The following is a 25698-nucleotide window of genomic DNA, read 5'->3' on the forward strand; positions in this document are numbered from 1 at the left end:
ATTTTTATTTAAAAAGTTAAATAAGATTTTTCTCCCATTGATATTATGAGACATTTTTCTCTTTATTTTTGGTAAAAACAACAAATTAGTGGAATAATTTTTTTTTCTTCAAATTTGTAGAAACTAAAACGAAAATTTTGATTAAGTTCCATATGCCTTTGAGGCGCTCATATAGAAACTTTTAATCTGAATATTGTATCTCTAACTATCAAGTTTTCTTTATCTATTTGAGATAGACAAAGGCACTTTAGTAAAAATACATTTATTTATTTTATTGTACTATGAAACAATGAATTGTAATTTGTAGTATGTGTTACGGTTATTTTGGGAAGGAGGAGTAGTAACATAAGGGAGTAAGTTTAATACGTGTCCCTTTCATTTGACACACAACACAGGAAACTCTGTCTCATGCTCGCTCACTGCCGTCACTCTCACAAAACGCTCTTACATATTATGTGGCTAATATGTCCCATAAATATAATTCCTGATTTTCTCCCACCTCTATGCCTTTTATCTCTCTCCCTCTCTTTAATATGGACTGAAAATCATAGATTATCCCAAAAAAACAAACAACAAACATAGTGAAAGTCAACTGATGCTCCACACAAGCCTATTTTGGAAACTGAAAAGTCATCGTCACTAAGATTTTCATCAATAGACCAAAACTCCCCATTCTCTTTTGTTTCTCTCCGGCAAAACAGGATCTAACTCATGAAAATACTTTCAACTGTGAGTTTCTGTTTCACTCTTTATTACCTTTTCAATCCTTACCATCTTCCAGAACTACTAATCTAATGTATCTATTTTTTGTTTCTACTCTCAGCTTTAGTAGATAGTAGTGGGCATAGTAAGATCTATAATAAAAAGCTTTTTACATTTTAACATAATTGATTTAGAAAATGAATCATTTGTATCACTTGATTAACAAGAGAAATAAATAAGGTATTAAAAGTAACAAGAGTTACTTAATAAAAATAACCAACTAACAGATTTTAGCTTAAGGAAGGAATTGAAATAGTCTGTCTTGAAGTTGTTGTCGAAGTCAAACAATGTGGTAGTTTACATCTATCAGAGTAGTCAATAGTGGCGCTATCCCGCTATAGCGGAGCCGACCGCTATGAGAAGAGTCTTTAGCGGTGCAGAACACTATAGCGGCCGTTATAGGGTAAATAGCAAGATAGCGGAGCAGAGCTGTTCCCGGCCCGGAGCGGTTTCTGGCTGCTATACTCTGATATCTATGTGTTTGGTTCTTTTGTGGAAAGACGGATTAGAAGCTACTATATGTCTAGCTGATTGGCTTGCGCAGTAGAGTGAAGCAGTTTTGATGAAGGAAACAACAAGGTCAGTTAGCAAGTAAGTTAGCCATTGAATTTCGCAGGTAGGGGAGGCATTTTCTTGATATTCTGTATCAGAAAATGACCTTGAGACAGTGTTTTGCTTCTTGGATTTCCATGAAATCAGAGAGGAGCCGAGAAAATTGCAGTAAGTAATTATGGATCTACAAGTAGTTTGACAAGAATCACAATCTGAGTCAGTGAAAGCTTTGAGTTGAGATGAAAGATTGAATCGGATGACAAGAAAAACCTTGTGTAGATGCATCTTTGATGTATTTGATGATGCAAAGAGCAGAAGAATAATGTTTTTTGGTAGGGTGTTGCGTGATTTGACTCATTTGATAGACATCAAAACAAATGTCTGGTTGAGTTGTTGTCAAATAGAGGAGACTTCCTATGTTTCATATATAAGCAGTAAGATCACGGGGAGAAGCATTCTCATCAAATAATGGTTTGGAATCTTTAATAATAGGTGTGTTGCAAGGCTAAGCAGGAATAGGACCTGAATCTGAAAGTATTTACAAGGCATAGTTTCATTGACATAGATGAATACCTTTCTTAGATCAAGAGACTTCAAGCCGAAGAAAGTATTTTAAATCTATGAAGTCTTTGATTCAAAAACGGGAATCTAGATGTCTGACCCAGTTGATCTCTTAAATTGATGTGATTTTCCACATTGAGAGCGCTTCTAAGTGTAACTGATATTGATATACATTTATCTTGCAGCTGCTGATTTTGTTTTTGGCGTTGATTGGTTGTAGCTCATGGACAGTTTGGAGCAGCTCAACCTGCAAACATATAAACATTAATGAAGTTCGACCACACAGTGTCAGTATTACCGAATTTGGAGCCGTAGGCGATGGGATCACTCTCAATACAAAGGCGTTTCGGAATGCTATCTTTTACCTAAATTCATATGCCGACAAAGGTGGAGCCAAGCTTTTTGTCCCTGCTGGCCAGTGGTTAACTGGTAGTTTTGATCTAATCAGCCATCTGACTTTGTCGTTAGACAAGGATGCTGTAATTCTCGGATCAACGGTAAGAGATTCATTGTAAATAAGGATGCTACTTAGTCTTTTGTGGAAAATCATAGGCATACAAATTTGTTATTCTTTTATTCTATCCTTCAATGTATGTTCCAGAACTTTGAAGATTGGCCGGTTGTGGATCCTCTACCATCATATGGTAGGGGAAGGGAGTTGCCGGGAAAACGGCATAGAAGCCTCATTTACGGGCACAACTTAACTGATGTTATCATAACAGGTTGATAATATTCCATGATGAATAATCTTCTATAGTATACATATTTTTTTGGTATATTGATTCCATTAGGTGTCCTAATGAAGGTAACAATGGAACTATAAACGGTCAAGGGAGTATCTGGTGGGACAAATTTCGTAACAAAACATTGGACTACACACGCCCCCATTTAGTCGAGTTAATGAATTCAACGGAGATTCTTATTTCAAATTTAACCTTCTTGAATTCACCATTTTGGAATATTCATCCGGTATATTGCAGGTTTGTTCCCTTCAGAATGACTGAGTTTGATTTTTAAACTTCATGCACTTTCATTAGTCATTGCCATTTTAAAACTGCACAATAGTAAAACATTCATCATTACGGCCTATGGAAAGATCTAAGATTATTTTTCTGGATGAACAGACATGTTATAGTTCAGAATGTCACAATCCTAGCCCCTCTTAGTTCGCCAAATACAGATGGGATTGATCCAGGTGAATTTTCTCTCCTTGCAATGTATTCATGGAAATATCTTTTACCAATTTTCTTTCAGAACACTCGTCCGATTCTCATTATATATATATATATATATATATCTTTAATTTGTGTCCAGATTCTTCCAATGATGTATGCATCGAAGACTGCTATATAAGCACCGGGGATGATCTGATTTCCATCAAAAGTGGATGGGATGAATATGGAATTGCATTTGGTCGACCAAGTACAAACATTATCATCCGCAGGCTCACTGGAAGGACAACGAGTGCCGGAATCTCTATAGGAAGTGAGATGTCCGGAGGTGTTTCAGAAGTTCATGCAGAAGATATTAACATTTTCGATTCACGTAGTGCAATTAGAATAAAAACTTCTCCAGGAAGAGGTGGTTACGTTAAAAATGTTTATATTGCTAACATGACATTGGTTAACATAGATATTGCAATTAGGTTCTCTGGTTTATACGGAGAGCATCCAGATGACGCGTATGATCCAGATGCTCTACCTGTGATAGAAAGGATTACTATCAAAGACGTGGTAGGGAAAAACATCAAACGCGCGGGCCTTATACAAGGTATTAAAGGTGACATGTTTGTCAATATTTGTCTATCGAACATTACTCTTAATGTGAGCAAGAAAAATCCATGGAACTGCTCGAACGTAAAAGGATACTCTGAATTGGTTTCTCCGAAAGCTTGTGCGCAACTCAACGAAAGAATATTCCCCGATCATTTTTCAGACTGTTATCAGTTAACAGATCTCGTTAAGAGTTCGAGTAGTCGCAACAGTGCTGCTTGGTTGCTGTCTTGGTAGGTTAAATTATGCTACCAAATTTCTCTTGTACCTGAAATTTGTCAGAATGATATCAAATCTATAGATGATTGTTTATAGTACCTTGTGTGTAGTAACAAATAAATCAGTGATTTATCAGAAATGTGAATTGTATGATTTCACCTCTTGCTTTTCTAGCTACTTTTGGTTTTGGAGAACAAAAATAGGAGGAACCTAATAACCTCAAGATCTTGTCTTGCTGAGAAGTGAAACTGAGTAATATCAAAATCTGTTTCTTTTTGAAGGGTGAAAAACCTGGTTTGAAATAACTGTGTTTATATTTATAAACACAGTTTGGAAAACATGAAGATAAACTACTTCAATAGCTAATTTTGTGTTTATAAACTAACTTAACTGTTAGTTTTACTAAACACTATAAATTTAGTCAATTAATTTAATAGTTATATGTTATTTTTATACTAAACATGGCTGAGAATTTAAAGAAAAACAAGAGAGCAATCAAAGTGAAGTTACCAACCAGGGTAGATTTGGCAAGAAGAGGAGTCGTGGCTGGTTCACATAATGTGGTTTGCTCCTCTTATGTTTTAATGAAGAAAAGGATGTGGAACACTTGTTTCTTACCTGCCCTGTTAGCATGCTGGGTGTGGAGTTGGAGGAACAAACATGCCTGTTGCTTGCATGAGCTGAGGATTAATAGGAAGTTTCATGTGAATTTTCAGTGGTTTTTTTTGGCTTAGCTATGTGTTGGATCATTTGATCTTGTAGGAATTGTAATTTTTTTTAGGGGGTCTTGGGAAAATTTGATTTGTTTGGGATGATTAAATTAGTGTCTTGAGAGTGATTTATAGCCATTAACAAATATAATAAGGATTGTGCTTGGTTGGGGTGGTGTTCAAATCTAGGGAGTTGTTTAGCCTAATGTGGTGGCTTGATGCTCACTTTGGTTTGTCGTGGAGATGGTTGTAGTTTTGGGTTGAATAATCCTTGTATTCTTGTTTAATTCAAATCTATATTGCTTATTAAAAAAAAAGATAAACGTCAAAATTAAAATTAAAAAAATGTGAAATGTGAAATAAATGCATAAAATTTCAGTAGTTTTTTATTGTTTCACTTTTTTAACATTTGCAAGAATGTTTTTTAATGGAATATGTCCCACATTTAAATGTTTCAGACACTATGTAACTAATCATTATGATCGATAAAAGATCTAAGATGAAAATCTCTATTGTGCGATGTCTTGGTAGTTGATAAGTGTAAATTTGTAGGTTTTTTTTATATAGTTTTGTGACAGTTTTGTGACACTTATCGACTCTTTTGCCTCAACTTGTGCGTGAATTCGCACATATTCGTTATATTTGTACATATTATGTTTTTGATTCATTTATGTACCGTTTAATAGTTTTTCATTCATTTTATAGGTATCCTTGCGTACTTGGACATCGAGCAATAAGCGCCGAAGGCACAACTTCAAGGATGCATTTTTTAAAAGCAATAAAGAAGCAGAATCTTGCAGAGCCCGCTAAGCACAAAGTGCAGCGCGCTACAACTTCAAAAACATAAGCAGAGCAATTTTTTGCACCCGGTAAGTGCGGTCACTTTTGCAAGCCCATATATTTTCTCAAAGGCGGTGTAAGGTGTAATAAGTGCCAGCCTGCTAAGCGCGATGAGCCCGCTTAGCGCGGCTGCATTAATTTTATGTATATATTTTTATTTCCAACATAGTTCTAGGGTATGGTTTTAAGGAATTTTTGTCCCAAGTCCATCAATTTCATTCTTAGGTTAGGATTAACTAGAAAACAACAGTCGATTCTTGCATATGGATGATTGGAGGTGAAACTCTTATCAATCAGAGCTGACAATCCGTGGGATGTTTGGTTTTGCTCTCTCTCTGTGTATTTCTCTTTTGTTGGGTTTGCTTGTATATTTACTCTCAACATATGTATATTTGTTGATTATGGGGTTGTATAAAACTTGCTTTACAACTCAACCTTAATGCTTTCCTTAATCTTTTTGCATTTATGTTTGGATTTGTGTTGGTTTTAGAGATAGATTTAGGGCTAACAATCACTTGTGTTTATCTTTTATCATACCGTTAATTTTTAATGTATATAATTGATTAAATTTAATTAAATTATTTTTTATATTAATTATTTTAAATTTATTAATATATTATAGGATATTTATATGTAATGGATAATTGTTTAATTTTATATTTTAAATTTAATTTTGTAACATGTACACTTATAATTTAGAATTATATTTTATCAAGAATGTGAGATATTTGTTTGTCTATTTAAAATTTATAAGTTAAATTTAAAAATATTATTTAACAATTTTATTTTAAGCATTGAAATATTTGTTTTACTATGATTTTAAAATTGATAGGATGGAATTTTTATTAAAAATATTTTATTTATAATTTTTATAGAGAAAATATTATTTAATATATTTTAGAATCGGAAAAAAATTTGATATACACAAGAAAATAAAAATAAAAATAATTAACATATTAAAAAAATAAAAAAATAATTTATGAAATATATTATAAATGAAGTTTTTTATAAAAAAAAATATATCAGTGAAATATTACATTTGTTAAAATCAATATTAAAAATTTTATGTTAATAAGTTTCTAAAAGTACTACATCAAATTTTAATTGATGTAACATGAAAAAATCATGTTGGTGATGGTTTTATAATTAATAATAGATAATATATAATATAGTATAAAGGTTTAAATTTTAAGAGATAAACCTGAGTACCCAGAAGGGGGTTTATCGTTTAACAGTGGAAAGGAAGCTAAAATCTCTCATCTCATTTCAACTGCAAGTCTGCACCTATTTTTTCTGAAGGTAAAGTTTCCAACTTTAATCATCTTCTGTATAGTTATTTCTATTTTTCGTAATGGGATGTTCATAATAACTATGAGTATTGAGTGAAGTTCGTTTAAGTTTTGGAATTTGCTTGCTTATTCGTGAATTGGGCTATGAACAAACCCTAATTACATTTCTAGTGTTTGATTTCACATGCTTGTTGCCTTCTTTCTAAATGAATGACATGTACAATGAATTACTATTACAAATTACAGTTAGCCTTTATAACAACTTGAAGTGGAAGATTGGTAATTTTCTGTTTTCAGCTATGAAGCATAGACACTTCTGAAAAATGGCGTGTCCGTGTCGGACACCGACACCTACACCAACACTTGTGATTATCTTTAATTTATTTATTTTTTTAAATTATTATCGGTATCACCATGTCAGTGTCGGTGTCGTGTTTGAGGTGTTCGTGCTTCATAGGTTTTCAGTGCATATGTGTATGTGTTATTGCCCTTTCCTTTATCCCTTGTTATTAGTTCATGCTTATTGCCTTCCCTCGTGATAGTTTGTGTTTGTGTTATTTGGCTTGTCAAAATTTTGAAGACCTAAAGTTAGAAAATTGGATTCAGATTTTTGGCTTCTCAAATTTTCCTAGATCTACATACACAGTTAGCAAAGACATCAGCAAATTGAAACCATTGGATGACTCACATTCAGAGTTCTTTGTTATGAATTTAGTTAGTTGTAATCAAAATGTAAGGTGTTTGATCTTTATCTAATGGTTTCAATTTATCGTTTGAATTGACTATATAGTGAGTTAGTTGGTAAAATGTTTCCTTTTTTGGTTCATTTAGATGGAAATAGACACAACCAATATTAGGAAAAAAGGAGACTAAGCAACTTCACTACCAACACCTCTGAAAAAAGTGTGTCAGTGTCGGTGTCCAAAACTGACATTTGTTATCACGTTTAACTTATTCATTTTTTCAAACTATTACCTAGTGTCGACGTGTCAGTGTCGGTGTCGGTGTTTTGTTTCCAGTGTTCGTGCTTCATAGTTCATTACACTAGCTTTATTGAATCAACAAAAGGTTGGGAGTTATTTTTCGGAGTAACGCTATTGCAAGTATCGACCATTTAATTAAAATCACACAATTCATATTCTGAATTAATTTGAAGCTGATTTAATGAAGTTAAAATACAAGCCGTTTAATCTTTATCCAATGTCTGAGATCCATTGATTTTGTGACTGTGTTTTCCATGATTGTAGTGAGAATCCAGCTCCCGAAAGGTTATGCTTATGACAATTGAGGAGATGAATATGTTGGTTTTCTTACTATGTCTTTGAATTTCATAATATTTTGCAGATTCGTGAGATTCAAAAAGTGAAGCACTTTTGAATATAAAAAGATAACCAGCATGGCAAGCTTGTTGACAACATCAATCTTCACATATTCTCCTGTCAACAATGGTTCAAGGAGTTTCAGAAAGTCAGGTAACTCTTCTATACGGCGGTGTTGCGTAAAAGCAATGAAGATAGAGAAATCCTTGGAAGAATTATACAATGTCAAGGTGGAAAGAAAAGTTTCACCTGAAAGACTAGCTCAGCTAGGAGTTTCAAGATGGTCAGTATGGAAAACCGGAAAATGCCAGTACCCATGGGATTGGCAGGTAGACCAACTGGTGTTCATAGAAGAAGGTGAAGTGAGAGTTGTTCCTGAAGGGAGCAAGCGTTTCATGCAATTTGTTGCTGGAGACTTAGTTCGGTATCCAAAGTGGTTTGAGGCTGATCTCTGGTTCAATGGTCCATATCAAGAACGTTATAGTTTCCGAGCATATGGTGATGATTGTTGATGATACTGCATGATGGTCATGTAAAAGTGATTTGTTCATCTTCTTTGGTTGTTATGAGTTATCAAATAGTTGTGTTTTGTAGTTTTCAGATACTAAATGTACTACTGCCTTTTGTTACCCACAATTCTCTTTGAATTTAATTTCAATTTCAAAATTGTGCATTTCATCTCTTGCTTCTCTAGCTGAGTTTGGTTTTGGATAAGAAAATTCAAAACAATGTTTAGACTTTCCATTGATTCAAGATTGTGCATTTCATCCCTTTGCTTTTCTAGCTAAGTGAGGCAACTTCTTGACTTGGTCACATACCGTCTTAGAAATTTTAAAAACAAAGGTTGGAAAACAAGAAGATAGATAGCTAGAAAATTAACAGGTAAATGAGTTATACTTACAGATCCAACTATCCCATGTATATATATAGTAAGTAAATAGAAATTCATGTTACATAAAGATTGATAATCCATGTATATATATATATATATATATATAAGGAATCAATGTTATAAAGAAAATGGACATATCAACAAATCTTTCTCTAAGATTGAGAATCACTCTCAATTTATAAAATACAATGCCTATTTTGGGGAGACTTCACTTCCATCTTTGCTCATAACTGAACATAAGACCTGTCTGGAAATATGTGTTTCAAGCTCTCTAGACACGCCTGTTAACTTCAAGTCAAAACTGTTTCTATATTTATTTTGCGGAGATGCAATAATGCTGCTAGAGAACACCGTTGATGAGCCCGCAGAAAATCTTCTTCTTGGGCTTGAAAGACTTACTGGTGATACATGAAGTTTCCCTTTGGTTATAAAAGGTGTTGACCCAGTTCCCTCATTGCCAATATTTTGATCTACATTCATCAATGGTCCGCGTTTTGTCTCCAATGGAAGAGGTTTTAAAGAACTATGCTCCTTCGCCGGTCTTTCTCGCACTAACCTTTCCCTCGCTTTCTCAGTTGCGACTAGAGCTTTTTCACTGGTCAACTTTATGAGTTTCCAAGGGTTAATGCTTACATGAAACCTTTTTGTATTGATCAAGGGGGAAGGTTCAGTATCTCTTTCAATCTTGATAGACAACCTCGGTGAACTCTGAAAAATCAAATCAAGCTTCACTATAAGGTTTGAGTCAGAATCAAGGCATAAAATGATGCAGTCTATCTAATTCATACCTCTCCTTTGCATAGAAACCTTGACATTAATGTCGGTTTTTCAGGTGAGTCAAAATCAATGCTGTCATCCGATGAAAGGTCAGAATCATCAAATGATTCCAATTCCATGGCGTCATTCTCTTCTCTCATCGCAATAATATAGTCGTAGGTCCTCATGCCCTTTAAACAAATCAAATCAGATTCAATATCAACAAAAGAACTGTACAGATAATTCAAAGCTGAGGCAATTTGTCAAACTGATTATTTAGCACATGTTTTCTATACACTTTGACAAACTAATCATTGAGCATCTACTTGTCTTAATATTGAAACGGTATGATATCATAGTCGACATTTCAAAACAAGAATGAAAAAGAACTACCTTTCGTATTAGGAGTACGTGAAAGAAGAAAAGCTGCCCGAGTGCAGCTGAACTATAAGCTGTCAAAGCCATAAGAAATACCTACACCATTCCAAAAAGTTCAAAGCAAGTCAGAACTGGTGTTAAATCGAAGATTCAAAAGTCGATGGCTGAATACAAATTTCCCAAAAATAATAATTCAGATAACTATTACACATATGGTGGCAAGGACTCCTCTTGGAAACTCTACAAAAAGCTTCTTATGAAGCTCCTTTTCTATTCCTCTCTTATCCACAAAGCACCTGATAAATATAGCAAATGCAGTCCCGCCTTCAATGATAAGCTGTTCGCATAACAGACAGTGTTGGAAATGATTCAATTCAACTAAATCCAAACTTGTTTTGTGTTCTAAAATCGAAAAGTCCATTGTATTCAATTCTATCTATACTATTCAGTACTAACCATTAGCAGGACAAAAATCATAAGAAGAAAGAATGTCGTGTAGTTCTTTTTCCCAATACAGTTATTCAACCACTGAAAACAATAGAAGAAAACAATAATATATCAGTAACAAAAGCACAGAAAGAATTCACAAACCCTAAATCTACCAGATACTAACCCTGCAATGGTGATCAAACCCTTCAACACATCGATTACAAGTTCTGCAGTGCTTACTGTGTTTTTTCACCTGGTTCACATAAGATCAAAGTTTCATAACTTTAACTAGTCATTATCTATGAAGCACAAACACAGACACAGAAACCAGACAAGTCACCAATACTATTTTTAAAAAATGAATAAATTGAACTAATCACAATGGACACGACTTTTTTTAGAGGTGTTACAGAGCTCACTATAAGATAAAAAAATAAGTGAAACATGAGAAGCTGTAAGAGTAAAAGTAATTGAAAAACCTCAAAATCACAAAGTATACAGAATGAGATATCATCCTCTTTAAGATCTGGAGCAACAGCATCATCATCATATTTCATAACCAGTGGAAACGGGAGAAGAGGTTCGACTTGCGCACTCGTCTTCACCGGATCAAGGTACTTCCTCTTAATGAAAGTCCTAAGCACCTTCTTTTCCACTCTCTTGAAAAACCTCACCACAATCTGACCTATAATAAATCCATAATTGAGCTTCTGAATCACATTCCTTTTGGTTTTCTTCTTCTTTTTCTTAAAACTAGTTCTGTCTGTAGGATCAATGGCAGTACACCTCAGAAACAGAAACATAACTGAAATTGCCATGAAGGAAAATATGAAGGTGAGTGTTATCTCTGCGGTTCGGTTTCCGAGGAAAAGTCCGAGGAAAGTGTAGAAACAAACTAGAAGAAAACTGTAAATTCCGATGCCTACAAACTGCGAGATTAAAAATCAATGGTTAATACTACTACTACTACGAAGAAGAAGAAGAAAGAAAGAATTGGAGGGGAATAGAGAGGTTGAGTTACCTGTAAGGGATGGAGAGGACGTTGCCAGCCATGGCGTCTCATGGTGAGTGGGGGTATGAAAGTGAAAAGTGGGGGTTTGTGAGAGGTTTGGTTGATGAAGGTCGTCAACGGTCGTATTTTGTTTTCGAAATTGAATTGTACCGCCCTATGGGACAAATCATGCTGGCTTTTGCTTTTGGTTTTCTGTTGTTGCCAATACAGGACAAAGTTTGTGGCGGTGTGGGACCTGTTGTATGTTTAGATTGAACTCATTGAAGGACTTGGTTTCGGAGTGGACTTTATTTACTCTAATAGCTTTGGGCCATTAGTCTATTTCACAACAGACCAAACCTGAAAATTTTAGACAATTTGTTTATGGACTCCTTACCTTCTTGCAGAAAATTATACCTTGTACCCCTGCTTTTATCCCAATACCCCTACCAAAAAAAATTTCGGACAAAATTACCCCTGTATAAATAGTGAAAATTACCAAAATTTTCACTTTTTTTACTCATTTTCACTAATTTTCACGCTGCAGCAAGAGGGAATTTTTTAGCCCAAAAACCGGATAACCCAGCCTCCAGATTTCCGGTTCATCAGACTTAGAGAAGTAAGTTTTTTTTTTAAAATATCTCAACCGGATAACCCAGCTATGGGATTTCCGGTTTTGTTTGTTTTCTATTTTACATAGCCGGATAACCCATTGATGGGGTTTCCGGTTCATTTGCACATAGCCGGATAACCCAACAAGGGGATTTCCGTTTCTTATGGGCCTTAGCCGGATAACCCAGTCTTTGGGTATCCGGTTCATAGTTTTTTTTTTGTTTTTTTTTTTGTTTTTCTTTTTTGTTTTTTTTTTGTTTTTTTTTAATATCATTTTATTTAATTGTTAACTATTTTATTTTTTGTTTTTTAGTGGTTCGAAGAAGAGGAGGTGCGATCGACGGAATGCGTCAAAGAGGACGACAACGTCGAGAGGCTGATGGCGAGGGAGCTGCTCCTGAGGTTGATCCGCAGCATCCGGCATTTCCCGGAGGACCTACGGATACATCATTATTGGTTAGATATCAGAGGCACATTGCATATCATTTATGGTTGGGCGAGGTACGTAAATATTTTCTTAAATGTTTTTTTAAATTACATGTACTTATATATTAACATATATTACAAATTATTTTCAGGAGAGACGACCAAAGCCGACCTTAAAGGTTGCTGCGCATGGCAGCAAATTAATAGGATGGGTTCCGGCAATGCTCCCAAGGCAGATGGAAAATTGGTTAGTTGCATCTGGCCTTTCATCTTTGCAGCATACTAGTTTGTCGAGGGTAGATACGCATCTATTATCTGCTTTTGTTGAGAGATGGCATCCTGAAACATCTTCATTTCATATGCCGTTCGGCGAGATGACCATCACGCTAGACGATGTTTCTTGTCTTCTTCATGTACCGATTAGGGGCCAGCTGGTTGACCCCGATGTTGTTGTCACCGATTATGATGCCATCCATCTAGCTGTTGAGTTGTTTGGTGTTTCACTGAGTGATGCAACTGAGGAGGCTTCTGCTGTAAGGGGTCCTTACTATAAATTAGATTGGTTGAAGCAAGTTTTTGAGCAACAAAGAGCTGCGAATAACTTTACAGGCGCTATGAGAGCATACCTAAATATATATAATTAATTTAACTTAATATATAATTAAAAAAAATAAAAAGTTAAAATTAAAGTAATTTAAAAAAAAAAGGAAAAAATTAAAAAAAACAAGAACCGGAATACCCACAAAGGGTATATCCGGTTGGGAAAACTTAAAATGTAACAAACCGGAATACCCATACATGGGATATCCGGTTGGGAAAATTGAAATAAAACAAACCGGAATACCCATCCCTGGGATATCCGGTTGATGAAGGTTTTAAAAAAACAAACCGGAAGACTTCATGTCTGGTTATCCGGTTCTGACGAGGTACCAATCTCCCTTTCTCCTCTTACCGTCCGTACAAACAGTAACAATGAAAAAAAAAATCAAAAATTAAAAATTAAAAGTAAAAAAAGGATAAAATTGGAATTTTTAAAAAATTGTCGGGGTATTGGGATAAACGTAGGGGTACAGGGTATAATTTTCCTTCTTGCAAACCCAAGGCGAAATTTAAAAAATGTTCCTATATTTTGGAAGTGCGAAACACTCTTTTTTTTGAAAAAAAGTTAATTTCGGGAGTGCACTTCCGAATTCACCCCTTGAAATATTTCAGAGATGCACTTCGGAAATATTGTCTAATACATAAAACATAAATCAAGGTGAATCAATTGTATTAATAGTATAACTAATATTCTTTCGGAAAAACACCTGACACTTTAAATCCAACGTTTAAATTGGAAAATAAGTGCTTTCGGAGATGCATATCCGAAAACACCCAAAAAAATGGGTGTTTTCAGAGATGTATCTCTGAAACAGGGGCATTTTGGAATTTTAAGCAGGGGTTCTTTCCATAGACGGATCTACAAAGAAATTGTCAAATTTTATCTGGTACCACCTAATTTATCCCTCTACTTCTACATTAAAAATAATTTAGTTAAAATATCTTCGTATAAATAATTTATTTGTCTATTTTTTTATTTTTTCTTTATTTATGTTTTCAAATTTGATACAAAATTTGTTTTTATATCGGAACACTTTATAAAAATATTCTGGTTGAATAACATTCGTTTTTTTTAAAAAAAATAAAAAATTATTATACCGGAACACTTTTTAAAAGTGTTTCAGTTGGATGTATTATTAAGACCTGACATCTTTAAAAAAGTGTTTCAGATAGTTTTTTTTTTTCAAAATGAGTTTTGGCAACACTTTAAAACTGTGGCCTAAAGTAACAGACGAAGGTTTATAATCGGTTCTAAAGTTGAAATATCACTCCAAACATTGTCAAAAGAATCTTGTTCAGGCAACTATAACAATTTTGTTACTTTAGACCACAGTTTTGAACTGTTTCCGAAACTCATTTAGAATTGTTTTTAACCAGAACACTTTTTTTAAAGATATTTGGTGTCTTAATAATACACCGACCGAACACTTTCAAAACATAAATGATGGAAAAATGAGAAAAATAAACTTTTACACGATGATATTTTGGTAAAAAAAAATCAATGTAGGGGTAGAGGGACAATTGTAGGGTACGAAGTAAAATTTTCATCAAACCTTATAAGTCAAGAGACTTTATTTTGCCACTCTTATAGGTTCTTCTTAACGCCCGACGAAAAGTAAAAAATATTCTTAGTTTTCGGAGATGCATTTCCGAACGCACCGTTTTCCACACAAAAAAAAAACACAATTAGGTGAGCATCATTCAATTTTCTAAATTTAGGTGTTTTTTTAGAGATGCATCTTTAGGTGTTTCCTTATTCCCCTTTTTCATTTTCTGTAACTTTTAAGATATCCCATTGGAGCTCATGAGCAACATTCTTGCAATCAATTTTTCAAGGATCAACACTACCTCTACTTCAAGCTTTTAAATTTCAACTCACTCCACTTAGTACATTCAATTTCATCCTCAACACTTGAGTAAGTTTCTTTTTTTTTATCTTTGATTAATGTATCAGGTAAAATAGGTTATTTTAAATGCATTAGGTATTAATCACATTCAAAATAGATAGCTGTTACAGACATGCACTTTTATTTAGTTGCATTTTGAGTTGTTAGGGTAAGATTGATATGCGTTTCTGCCTTAAGAAGTTGTATGTGTTACATGTCATATGATATGAGCAAGTTTATGTTGATGAGAGTAGCACCCTAATTGTATGAATGACTTTTTAATATCTCTGATTTTATTTATAATTACTCGGGGAAAAATCAGGGTGTTGCAGACAACATATGTAATGTAAGAGAAAATAAATACACCTTTCCATGCTAGACATGACCGGCAACATGGTTTACATAAAGATGAAGTAAGGAGGTATCAAATGGGCCTCTTAGGTAACTCTCTAATGAGGCATCGACATCGGCAACGACTTCCTCCTAGGCTTTAAGGGCAACAATGGCTTCAAGAACTTCAAGTTCTACTGCATCATATGCTTAAGAGACATGAGATGGTCGGCTACGAGAATCAGATGGATGGGAACCTCGGGGTTGCGAAGTAGATGCACCATCAAACGAGCTATCAGCAACTCGTGGCCTCGTGGTCCTTGTTGCGGCCCCTCTCACGTCGTACCGACGCGACTTAAGACACACTCCCGAGTCTAATCTGGTCAGTGTTGTTTCTAGCCTTGCACATGCGTTAGAAACATAGACATATATAAACATGTCAGGAGAAATTCATAAATTCCACAAAATCACCTAATTTTATACTTGAGTAAAATCCGGAGATGTATCTCCGAGAATAATGCGAGGAAAATCCAGAGATGCACCTTCGGACAAATATGCCATAGTCTCCCATGGAAAAACCCCCTTTTCTGCCCTTCTAGTCCCAAAAAAACCTCAATGCATTTTCTTCCAGCCTACCAATTTCGTTTAAACTACTATCTAATCTATCTAAAATAACTAATGTAGCTTAAACAACTAACTACAAATCAAAACATTAAAGTAAATAGAAATTTTTACAACTTACCAAATCAAATTGATGAGAAGTATAAGATTGAATGTTTGAGATGCTGGAAAGAAGAAGAAAGACCTTGAATGATATAAGCTTGAATGAATAGATGAAAAGTATAATCGTTGCAGAGCTCAAATTAGTTTTTTTGAGAACATTTTAGAAAATGAAGGAGGAAGAGGGAAAGATCTGGCGCGAGATATGAAGAAAAAGCGTCCAGAGATGCATCTTCGGACCACCCATATTTATTTGAATAAATAGTGTTTACGGAGATGCATATTCGAACGCACTTTTTATGCATATGGAGATGCATCTCGAAGTTTAATTTTGACACAATAAAGGTGTCTCTTCAATTTGGTCAAAAAAATAATTAAAATAGACGCATTTGAAAATGCATCTTTAAATACTATTGTATTCTAAATTTTTCATGATAGTGTGAGTTAACACTTAATAGTGGAAAGAGCAACTTCCTTCATTATTCTTAGTTGGACCAACTTAAGGACCTACTTTATAATAACAGTATAAAAAAAAATCAATGTTATTGTAAACTTTCGTATACAAATATCTAAGAGCTTTTTAATTCTTATACAATTTCTGAAATAATAGTAAAATTTTAAGATTTTTTCTTTACCCACCTCCCTATGGGGGGTCACCCCCAGCGAAAAACCCAAACTACCCCTGCTTCGGAAATGAACTTCCGAAGCTCTTTTTTTTTTTAAAAATTTCCTTAATTCGGAAGTTCATCTCCGAAAACACCTCATGGGGGGTGCGTTCGGAGATGAACATCCGAAAACACCTCATGGGGGGTGAATTCGGAAGCTCATTTCCGAATTATGCTGTGTTTTTTTTTATGTTTTTTCTTAAACAGTCTCGCATTTTAATTAAACGCAAACGCCAAATAAAATATGCGACATATAATTTGGTTGCCATTTTTTTTCAATCACATTCGAATCATTTTCCATCTTTACTCTTTTTCTATACTCACACATTTTATTTCTGTTCTCTTTGAGTTCGGCCCTGATCTTCATCGAGAGCCTTACTGCCGAAGTTACGAATTGGGAAGGAAAATTCAAGTTCGTGCTAATCATTTTCAGTTACGGTCAATTGGGAAGATAAAAGTGGTGTAGATCCTTATCAGCCACTCGCAACTGAATATGATTAGCACAAACTTGAATTTTCCTGTCTGATTAGTGCTGGTTGGTTGCCATTTTTTTTCAATCACATCCGAATCATTCTCCATCTTTACTCTTTTTCTATACTCACACATTTTATTTCTGTTCTCTTTGAGTTCGGCTCTGATCTTCATCGAGAGCCTTACTGCCGAAGTTACGAATTGGGAAGGAAAATTCAAGTTCGTGCTAATCATTTTCAGTTACGGTCAATTGGGAAGATAAAAGTGGTGTAGATCCTTATCAGCCACTCGCAACTGAATATGATTAGCACAAACTTGAATTTCCCTGTTTGATTCGTGCTGGTTGGTTGCCTGACATGTTCCTGTAAACAATTGAAATCGATTAATATGCGAGACAAAATAAAAAACAAAAAAATTTGAACTTCTAATACATTTCGGAAGTTCATTTCCGAAAACTGGGATGGAGGTGTTTTCGGAAATGAACTTCCGAAACACCCCTTCGCAGAACTTCTCTGCAGCCTCCAATGGCAGACCCCTAAACCAAACATCAAACTTATTTCTACACATTCTAAACATCCTAAATATCAGTATAAACCTAACCTAATACAATTTTTGCTATTTGTAAACACCCTAATATACATTTTAATCATAGATCTAAAAATCAAAATGCTTACCAATTGAATGGATTGGAGGACTTTTGAATGGTTTGCACAAAAATCTCTTGGGGTGTGAGTTTGGAAGAAGTTTAGGGTAAATGATTTGGGGGAGGGGGCTGTTTTGCTTAATCTGAAAAACGCAGAATATTTCGGAAATGAACTTTCGAAATGGTGTTTTCGGAAGTGTATTTCCGAAATAAGTCAAATTTTAAAAAAAAAAGACGCTTTCGGAGATGCATCTCCGAAAACACCTTTTCCTTACATTTCGGAAGTTCATTTCCGAAGTCAGGGGTATTCTGGGTTTTTCACCAGAGGTGAGCTAGAAGGTTGGGAGGTGGCCAAAGAATTTTCCAAATTTTAAATAGATACAATTTTTGAAATGCTTCCTAGTAGTACAACTTTTAAATAGATGGAGGGACAAGATTCTTGGGTTTGGGTCCCTACGCATTTGAAATGATTCATTGTAAGAGAGGTTACTCATTTTTGTTGAGCTTGATGTAGCATGCTAATGATTCTACAAAACTGTCGAAGGAATACCACGGGCTTTGGAGGTGCTGGTATTTGTGCAAAAGTTACCTTTCAGGGATACTTTAATTCAAAAACAGGTAAAAATGATTTGAACTCTGAGGAGTATGTTGTGTTTTATGATTTCATCACTATGGGAATTATAACCATTTGTTTTCACTTTTCTTTCAATTATAATGTGAGGTGAGATTTAAGACCCCCATATTTTGTGTTAAATTTTTTTCATATGAGTAATTTTATCAATTATAAATGTATAATATGTTTGTTAACAAATATTTTCCTATATAACTCATTGATAAAGAGAGAGTAGTTCATATCATGAGTATCATCTATGTCTCAAGTTCTAACTTTAGATTTGATAAAATTTGGTTTTCTATTTTATTTTATAAATATATTGTTTCTTTAAGTGTGATACAATAAAATGTGTTTTAGACCTCTAATTAAACACATCATGTCGATCTAGAGTGTGGTGTTTTTTAACAACATGCGAGCAAGAGTTTGATTTTTAACTTGTAAAAGAAAACAAAAATTAGGTGGATACTTCATATTTATAACATAAATAATTTTTAAAATAAAAACAGTTTATTAAAAAATTAAATACAAAAAAAAAAATGGAGGAGAAGAACTTAATCCATCAAAAGTTTAACAAAAAGAAAAGAGTTAAATCTATCTCTAATAAAACCCTTTTAAACACATTTAGAATGAATGTTTCACTATGTATTTTGGTTGACAAAATATTCTGCATTAGATAACCAATCTACACAAACATTCTTTTCTCTCTATACTTAAGGGGTAAGGATTAGTTGCTTTTATGGCGCCAAAAACATGGTATTTGTAGGTTTTTCCCTTTGTGGGTAGATCATGGTATCCTGCGAAATTTCTTGCGAATTTTGATTTTAGGGACTAAAACAAGTGAAATATAGGAACTAAAAAAAAAATAACTTACAGGGACGAAAATTAAAAATCCGCTAACTTACAAGGACGAAAAATGCATTTAAGCCTATAATATATGTCTAAATTGTATAAAATAATACTTGAATATTTATTATAAGAGAAAAATTAATATAATATGATGAAAAAAATATTGATTATATTAATGCATAATATTTAAAAGAGAAAGATTGAATAAAATAGAGATAAAATTTAGTGAAGTGAGTAAAATCAATATGCTATTTTGAAGTAAGACAATATAAATATTAATATATATTTTTTAAAATTTATAATTATGCGGGCCTAATAGGCTATCCACGGCCTATATGGGCTAGCCCTATTGGATAGCGGATTTTTTTGGGCTGGGCTAAAAAGGCCCTAAAAAATATGAGCTCTAATTTTAAGGCTCAAGTCCTATGATTTTTCGGGTCTGGCGGACCGACCCATATGATTTAGCCTATTTTAACAGCTCTAATATAAATACATCATTAATGTATTTTTCTAATATATCCACTTCTATTTATTTTGCTTTCTTCTTTCAATTCTTTCAATTTTGTTTTCCAATATAATTATTGAATGACATTTTTGTAAAGTTATAATAGTTTTTCACTTTTTCATAAAGTAATAATTATATTTTTTAATTCCTGTGAAATGCCCAAAATATCTTATAATTTGGGACGGAGATAGTAATTTTTATAAGAAATATAAAATAGCAACAATTGAATATTGTTATTTTAAATTATTTTGCATTAAATATATATATATATATATATATATATATATATATATATATATATTAGGTATACAAAATTAATGGTAATTAGAATAAATAGTATATTCGGAGATGTATCTCTTAATTAAAATTTTGAAAAAAAATGAGATTTTGTGTGTCCGAAAATGTATCTTTGAATTTATATACGAGGTTTTCTTAGATTTTCAGGAGGGTGTTTCATTTAAGAATGGTGGGATGAAAAATTGCCTAAAATTAAGGTTAGCAAAATGGACCTGTCTATTGGACAAGTTGACCCTCACTAGGGACGGACCTACACGTTGTCATGTGTAGGCTACCGCCCCCACTATAATCTAAAGTTTTTACAAATATATACTAATATTTACATAGTATATATCATGTGTAGTATATTAAAGAATATCACAAAAATGTTTAAGCTATAGAGATTACAAATTACACACGCACACATAGCTATCAAATTTAAAGTTTATAGTAGACTATTAATTGCATATTTAAAAATTTTATGATATTAAAATATTAAATTCTTTAGCTTAGCATCTTTTTAGAAAAAAAGTTTATTAACAATAGAAATATTTCATCTTTATTTTTTTAATTTATAAATTTTTAATTTCTATATATTAATTGCCCCCACAATATAAAAGTTCTGGGTCCGTCCCTGAATCTCTAATGTATTCCGTTCTTTTTTTTTTTTGGGTTTTTTATGTATATAAACATTAACATAAATTTTATATTTTTACATCTAAAATTTAAAAATTTAAAAAGTGTAATGTCCGCAATCGCTTACCATCCCTCCTTCCCTTTTAATACGGGACAGAATATAATTTAATTTCGCATCTTCAACTAGCTCTACTCAACTATGTTATATTTTATGTTATATTGTATTGTAGATTTTACAAGAATAAATGAGACATACATACCCCTTCGTCACTCTAATTAAAACATTTTCTTTATTTTTGCTGATATTTATAAACTACTACTATATTTTTTCATCATACCCAATACCACAACCGATTCCCAAAATTGAATCTCTGTTCTCAAAAATTAATTTACTTTTACTTTACACTTATCGACATTCTTCTACTTATGTCTGTCCCTTTTTTGCTCCTCATTCTTCTCACATTACCTGCTCAAATTTCAACTTTGCTCCCTTGTATCCTCGTATATTTTTGTGCAATTATTCTCTTGTCTGTTCATCTTCCTAGTGGAATGCGCAGAGCAACAGAATCTTAACAGTATCGATATTATGTCGGCAACAGACAACCCAAAACTTGAAACAAACAACTAAAGCAAGCAAGTTTTTCAGGCGTGGACAAAAAATATATTATGCTGTCTATTTATTCATTCATGTCACAAAGTTTCATAAAACCATCAGAAAAAAAAAATTCATTAAAATTCTTATATAACCCTTCAAAAACACTTTTTGTTCACTTCTAATTTAAAATTGACCTAATCTTAAAGCACCTTGCTAAAAATCTAATCAAGGGTCAAAAACAATATTTTAACCCTTCTTTCACATTCTCACCCCTTTGCTAAGAGTATCATTCATCACTTTGGTTATCTCTTATCACTAAAATTGGAGGAAGCCTGATCTTCAATAATCAAAACCCGAATGCATCCACTCTAGTAATCTTCAACCTCTTCACAGATGACAAGAACATCCTACACAACAACAAAAAAATTATTACTACATTAACTGCAAGAAAATGTCTAATACAATATACATTAACTGTATCACTGTCTGTGTCTAGTGTCTGTGTCTATGTCTAGTGTCTTCGTCCGTGTCTGTGATTCATAGATTATAGCCATAGTTAAGTAAACTTACTCCCAAGGGACATCCCCAACCATAATCAAATCTCCTTCACCATCTTCATAAGTTAGCACATGACATCTCTCTGATTGCATTCCATCCATCTCAGTGCCCCCTGTTAAAAAAAAACATGATACATTAATTTCATTTTCATTACAATAACTCATTTTTCACAATTGAAAAACACATAGATAGATAAATAACAAGGGGCATTGTTGGTAATTACATAGTATCGTAGTGTCGAACATATGTTCAAGAGTATTAACCAACTCTTGATAGCAATTATGAGCTAACAAATTAAGTTTCCTCCCAATAGGAATCCCTTCCATGTAAACCTTCACAAAGAAGCTACCGTAATCGCCGCCACAGTCGTTAACTTCACCGCCACCTTGTTGCTGCTGGAATGGTTGCCAATGTCCTCCGGAAATGCTCAATCCAAGGTTAAGATCAGGATGATGATGGAGATACTGTTGTTCATCGATGTTTTGATGGGTGATAGAGGAAGAAAGATTGGAGGAATTGTGAGTTCTTCTTCTACTGTTGGAAGAAGAGGAAGAGGAAGTGGAAGGTTTACCCATAGTGTGAGTGTGTGAGTGAATATTGTATTGGAGAATTTGAAGCCGCCAGGTGAAGGCTTAAATAATAAAGAAAGAGAGAGTTGTTTTGAGAAGCAGCGCCACCACGCATCTTCTTTATTGTTGGTCCTATGCAATTTGTAGACCTGAAAATGTTGCCATGATAGCCGACAATTACAGGTGTCAATGAATAAAAAGTGTACTACTAATGAGTGCTTTTTACAGTGTTTGACAAATTTTAAGAATGGTTAGAGTTTGTTTTGTAAAAATAAATGGCTCATTTGTTTTTGTTTTTAGTAGTACTACTATTATTCTCAAGAGAATATAGAAGTTTGAAAAAAAACTGAAGAGATCTTAATCAAAAATATGTTTGAATGGATTTTTGATCAATTTTAAAACTACATTAAGCTTGTTTGATATTATTTTATTTTTTAATGTTAAAATGTATAATTATATACATTAATATATAAAGAATTTTTTTTTTAAAGATATAGATGCACAATAAAGAGATTAAATTATTGATTAATTTTTTAATATATGGAAGAAAAAAAAAAGAAATATTTATATGTCCGAATCGAATACTATGCAATTATAATTATTGGATTTATAAATTTATTATATGAGATTTTTAACAACCTTCAGTTCTGAGTCGACTAAGAGAATGTTCAGTTGTCAGTCCAAAATCACTCTATGAAGATATTGAAAATACAATGTAGCTCTATTTTACAGCCTTACACCAAATCTATACTATGGTTTGTTGTTTACTGTTAGATGCCATGAGACGTTCTCCCCATTCTACATTTAAAAATAAGAGACGTCCTTAACTGCCTCTCATATATAAAACATCCCACGTGAAACCTACGGTATGCTCTGAACCATAATTCACATTTACTCTTCATTCTCTTAGTGAGTTGGGTATTTGGGTGTTAACCTTACATGTCACCCTCGTGTTGTTACAACGAATATCTGCTCCGGTGCATCAATAATTTACTCCATCATTTCATCAAGCATTTTTTGTTTCCTAACGGAACAGTGGCGTCGTCTATGAGTATTGACTTTCGATTTCTATGAATTTTCAAAATCAAAAGTTTGGATGAGTCAATCGTTATAGCAACCAATTTACGTCGAGCTTGCCTTATATACGAAACAATATTGAAGAACCCCCTTGCGACTGTCATTGCCTTTGAGAGGAGGAAAAAAATGTCTGAAATTGTTGGCATGTTAGACCTTGACGTATGAGAAGACAGAGTTCTACATGATAATCAAGTTAATTTGTCAACGAGAGCTAAGACAAGGACCTTAAGGCTAGTTCTACTAGACGATGATGAACAAAGTCTTCAAGAGATAAATATGTGAAATGCTAGAAGTTTATATGGAAGAGATGATCGTCAAGTCTAGCGAGGAAGAACCACACAAAGTGTTCGACATGCGACTCCATACACAGGACAAGGGTGAACTGTGGTGGTTTGAAAATCGTTTAATTAATATAAAATCATTTGAAAAATTAGAGTTTGAAAATATTTTTTAAAAATGTTTGAATAATTATACAGCACAAATTATGTGGAAAATAAATGAGACAAGAGAGGAAAAATGACACCAGGGAATTATAGAGATTCGGTCTAATGAGGTGACATACTCCTCTCCTCAAGAATTGATCTCGAGAGTATCCATTGTGCTTGAGAGCTTTTAAAAGGTTATGTCCATGAACCCCCTTATACAAGGAAATGAAATTTTCGCAACAGCTTCTAACCAAACAACGAACAGACCTTGAAGCGGTTAGTCTCCAAACCAAACAACTAACTCAGCATGAAACGATTAGTATTTACACAAAATATAGATTGTGCACAAGATGATCTCGAACGATAGCATAGTTTAAAGTTGGCTATCCTCCAAAAGGAACTGGGGTTTTAAACTCGCTGACCACAAACCGATCGAACCAAGATTTATGTCGGCATAATCCCGAACCTACAGAGTTTTTAAAATGGGTTGAACTCAAAAACTAAGAGATATTTTTCAAAGGATGATCTCAAACCAAAATAGAGTTTTGAGTTGACTATCCTCCAAATCATACAGGGATTTTATAGTCGATGACTATGAATTGAACCGAGATCTATACCAGGATAAACTTAAACCTACTGAGTTTTTACACCAGATTGAACTCAATAGTAGTAGGTTTGAAATTTGACAAGATAGGTTTATAATTTTTCTTCAAAGCATAAGTCATGAATTGTGGGAAACAATAATAAATGGTCCACTTATCACTACTTATCAAGTAAATCTTAAAACCAAGAATTTTATAATAATGTCTCTAGATGATAGTAATCTTTATCATGTTCATCGTTGCAAAACCGCCAAGAAAATGTGGGGTGCTCTTAAAAAGATATATGGAGTTTCTTCGAGTATCGAACAAGAGAAGATGAACACACGAGGTGAAAAATATGAAGATACCATTTATAGATGTTTTTCAAGGTTTAGAAATATTAGAAATTATGTTGTAAATTGTATGACCAAAAAATATCTAAGAAGTTAGAATTGAAAGTTTAATCTAACTCTTAAATAAAAAGATGTGAGCTTTCATGAATTTCATGAAAAATCAAGAAAGAAGGAAATTATAGAGAAGTTGAACGAACTAGTTCAATTAATCAAATATGAAGGGATACAAACCGATGAATCGTAAACTTCATCATACTCCTATCATACAACTCCAGTACGATCCTTCAAAAGAACATACTCAAAAGGTTGAACATTCCTTGGAAAATCTAACATCAAATGAAGGACCCTCTTGTTCAAGGAATGATAAAGAAGAAGAAGAAGAAGAAATTTCTTCAATACTCGAAAAAATAACTGTAGGAGATACGTCGACCTCGGGGAAGAAATATGAAAAAATCCTCTTCCAACAAAAAAGATGAAGTATGTTAAAAGGTATCCTACGAGGCATATATTATTCTAGGTATCAAACCATCTTATGCACAACTATTTAGAATGAGTGGTCAATTAGTGGAAGAAAACGATAATCTGATAAAATGTACCTTAGGTCTTAAAGAGTCACTAAGATGTCTTAAGGAAATCAATGATTCTTTCAAGATAGAAATTACTAAGCTCAGACAAAAGAAGAATATAAGCGGTGTGACTCCCTTATAGAAGAAGTAACTAATTTACGTGAAACTCTAGGAAAGTTTACCCAAGGGAAAAAAAGAAGCTCAAAATAATTTTATCAAGTCAAAGGTCTTCCATAAATAAAAATGATCTAGAATTTAAAAAGGATAGATAACCT

General features: G+C 33.5%; 4 protein-coding genes across 4 annotated transcripts; 2 read left to right on the forward strand and 2 right to left on the reverse strand.

Moving 5' to 3' along the window:
* The first annotated feature begins 395 nt into the window (after nucleotides 1–395).
* Nucleotides 396–4027, forward strand: LOC131643981 (probable polygalacturonase). Its single transcript, XM_058914355.1, has 6 exons — nucleotides 396–729; nucleotides 2061–2372; nucleotides 2477–2597; nucleotides 2681–2855; nucleotides 3000–3070; nucleotides 3190–4027. Exons 1-6 carry the CDS (start codon nucleotides 712–714, stop codon nucleotides 3882–3884), a joined length of 1392 nt encoding a protein of 463 aa, XP_058770338.1. The 5' UTR covers nucleotides 396–711; the 3' UTR covers nucleotides 3885–4027.
* Nucleotides 4028–6589: 2562 nt separating this feature from the next.
* LOC131643983 (uncharacterized) lies at nucleotides 6590–8705 on the forward strand. The gene is made up of 2 exons (XM_058914357.1): nucleotides 6590–6715; nucleotides 8050–8705. The coding sequence occupies exon 2, from the start codon at nucleotides 8102–8104 to the stop codon at nucleotides 8534–8536; it is 435 nt and encodes a 144-aa protein (XP_058770340.1). The 5' UTR covers nucleotides 6590–6715; nucleotides 8050–8101; the 3' UTR covers nucleotides 8537–8705.
* Nucleotides 8706–8826: 121 nt separating this feature from the next.
* Nucleotides 8827–11726, reverse strand: LOC131643982 (protein S-acyltransferase 18). Its single transcript, XM_058914356.1, has 8 exons — nucleotides 11501–11726; nucleotides 10959–11408; nucleotides 10664–10732; nucleotides 10507–10578; nucleotides 10259–10387; nucleotides 10066–10146; nucleotides 9705–9863; nucleotides 8827–9624 (listed from the first exon to the last, which is right to left on the reverse strand). The coding sequence occupies exons 1-8, from the start codon at nucleotides 11540–11542 to the stop codon at nucleotides 9109–9111; spliced, it is 1518 nt and encodes a 505-aa protein (XP_058770339.1). The 5' UTR covers nucleotides 11543–11726; the 3' UTR covers nucleotides 8827–9108.
* Nucleotides 11727–21346: 9620 nt separating this feature from the next.
* On the reverse strand, nucleotides 21347–22570 carry LOC131615444 (auxin-responsive protein IAA30-like). The gene is made up of 3 exons (XM_058886740.1): nucleotides 22076–22570; nucleotides 21865–21964; nucleotides 21347–21701 (listed from the first exon to the last, which is right to left on the reverse strand). Exons 1-3 carry the CDS (start codon nucleotides 22425–22427, stop codon nucleotides 21641–21643), a joined length of 513 nt encoding a protein of 170 aa, XP_058742723.1. The 5' UTR covers nucleotides 22428–22570; the 3' UTR covers nucleotides 21347–21640.
* Nucleotides 22571–25698: the final 3128 nt, after the last annotated feature.

This window comes from Vicia villosa, linkage group LG1, assembly GCF_029867415.1.
Source record: "Vicia villosa cultivar HV-30 ecotype Madison, WI linkage group LG1, Vvil1.0, whole genome shotgun sequence".
Lineage (NCBI taxonomy): Eukaryota > Viridiplantae > Streptophyta > Magnoliopsida > Fabales > Fabaceae > Vicia > Vicia villosa.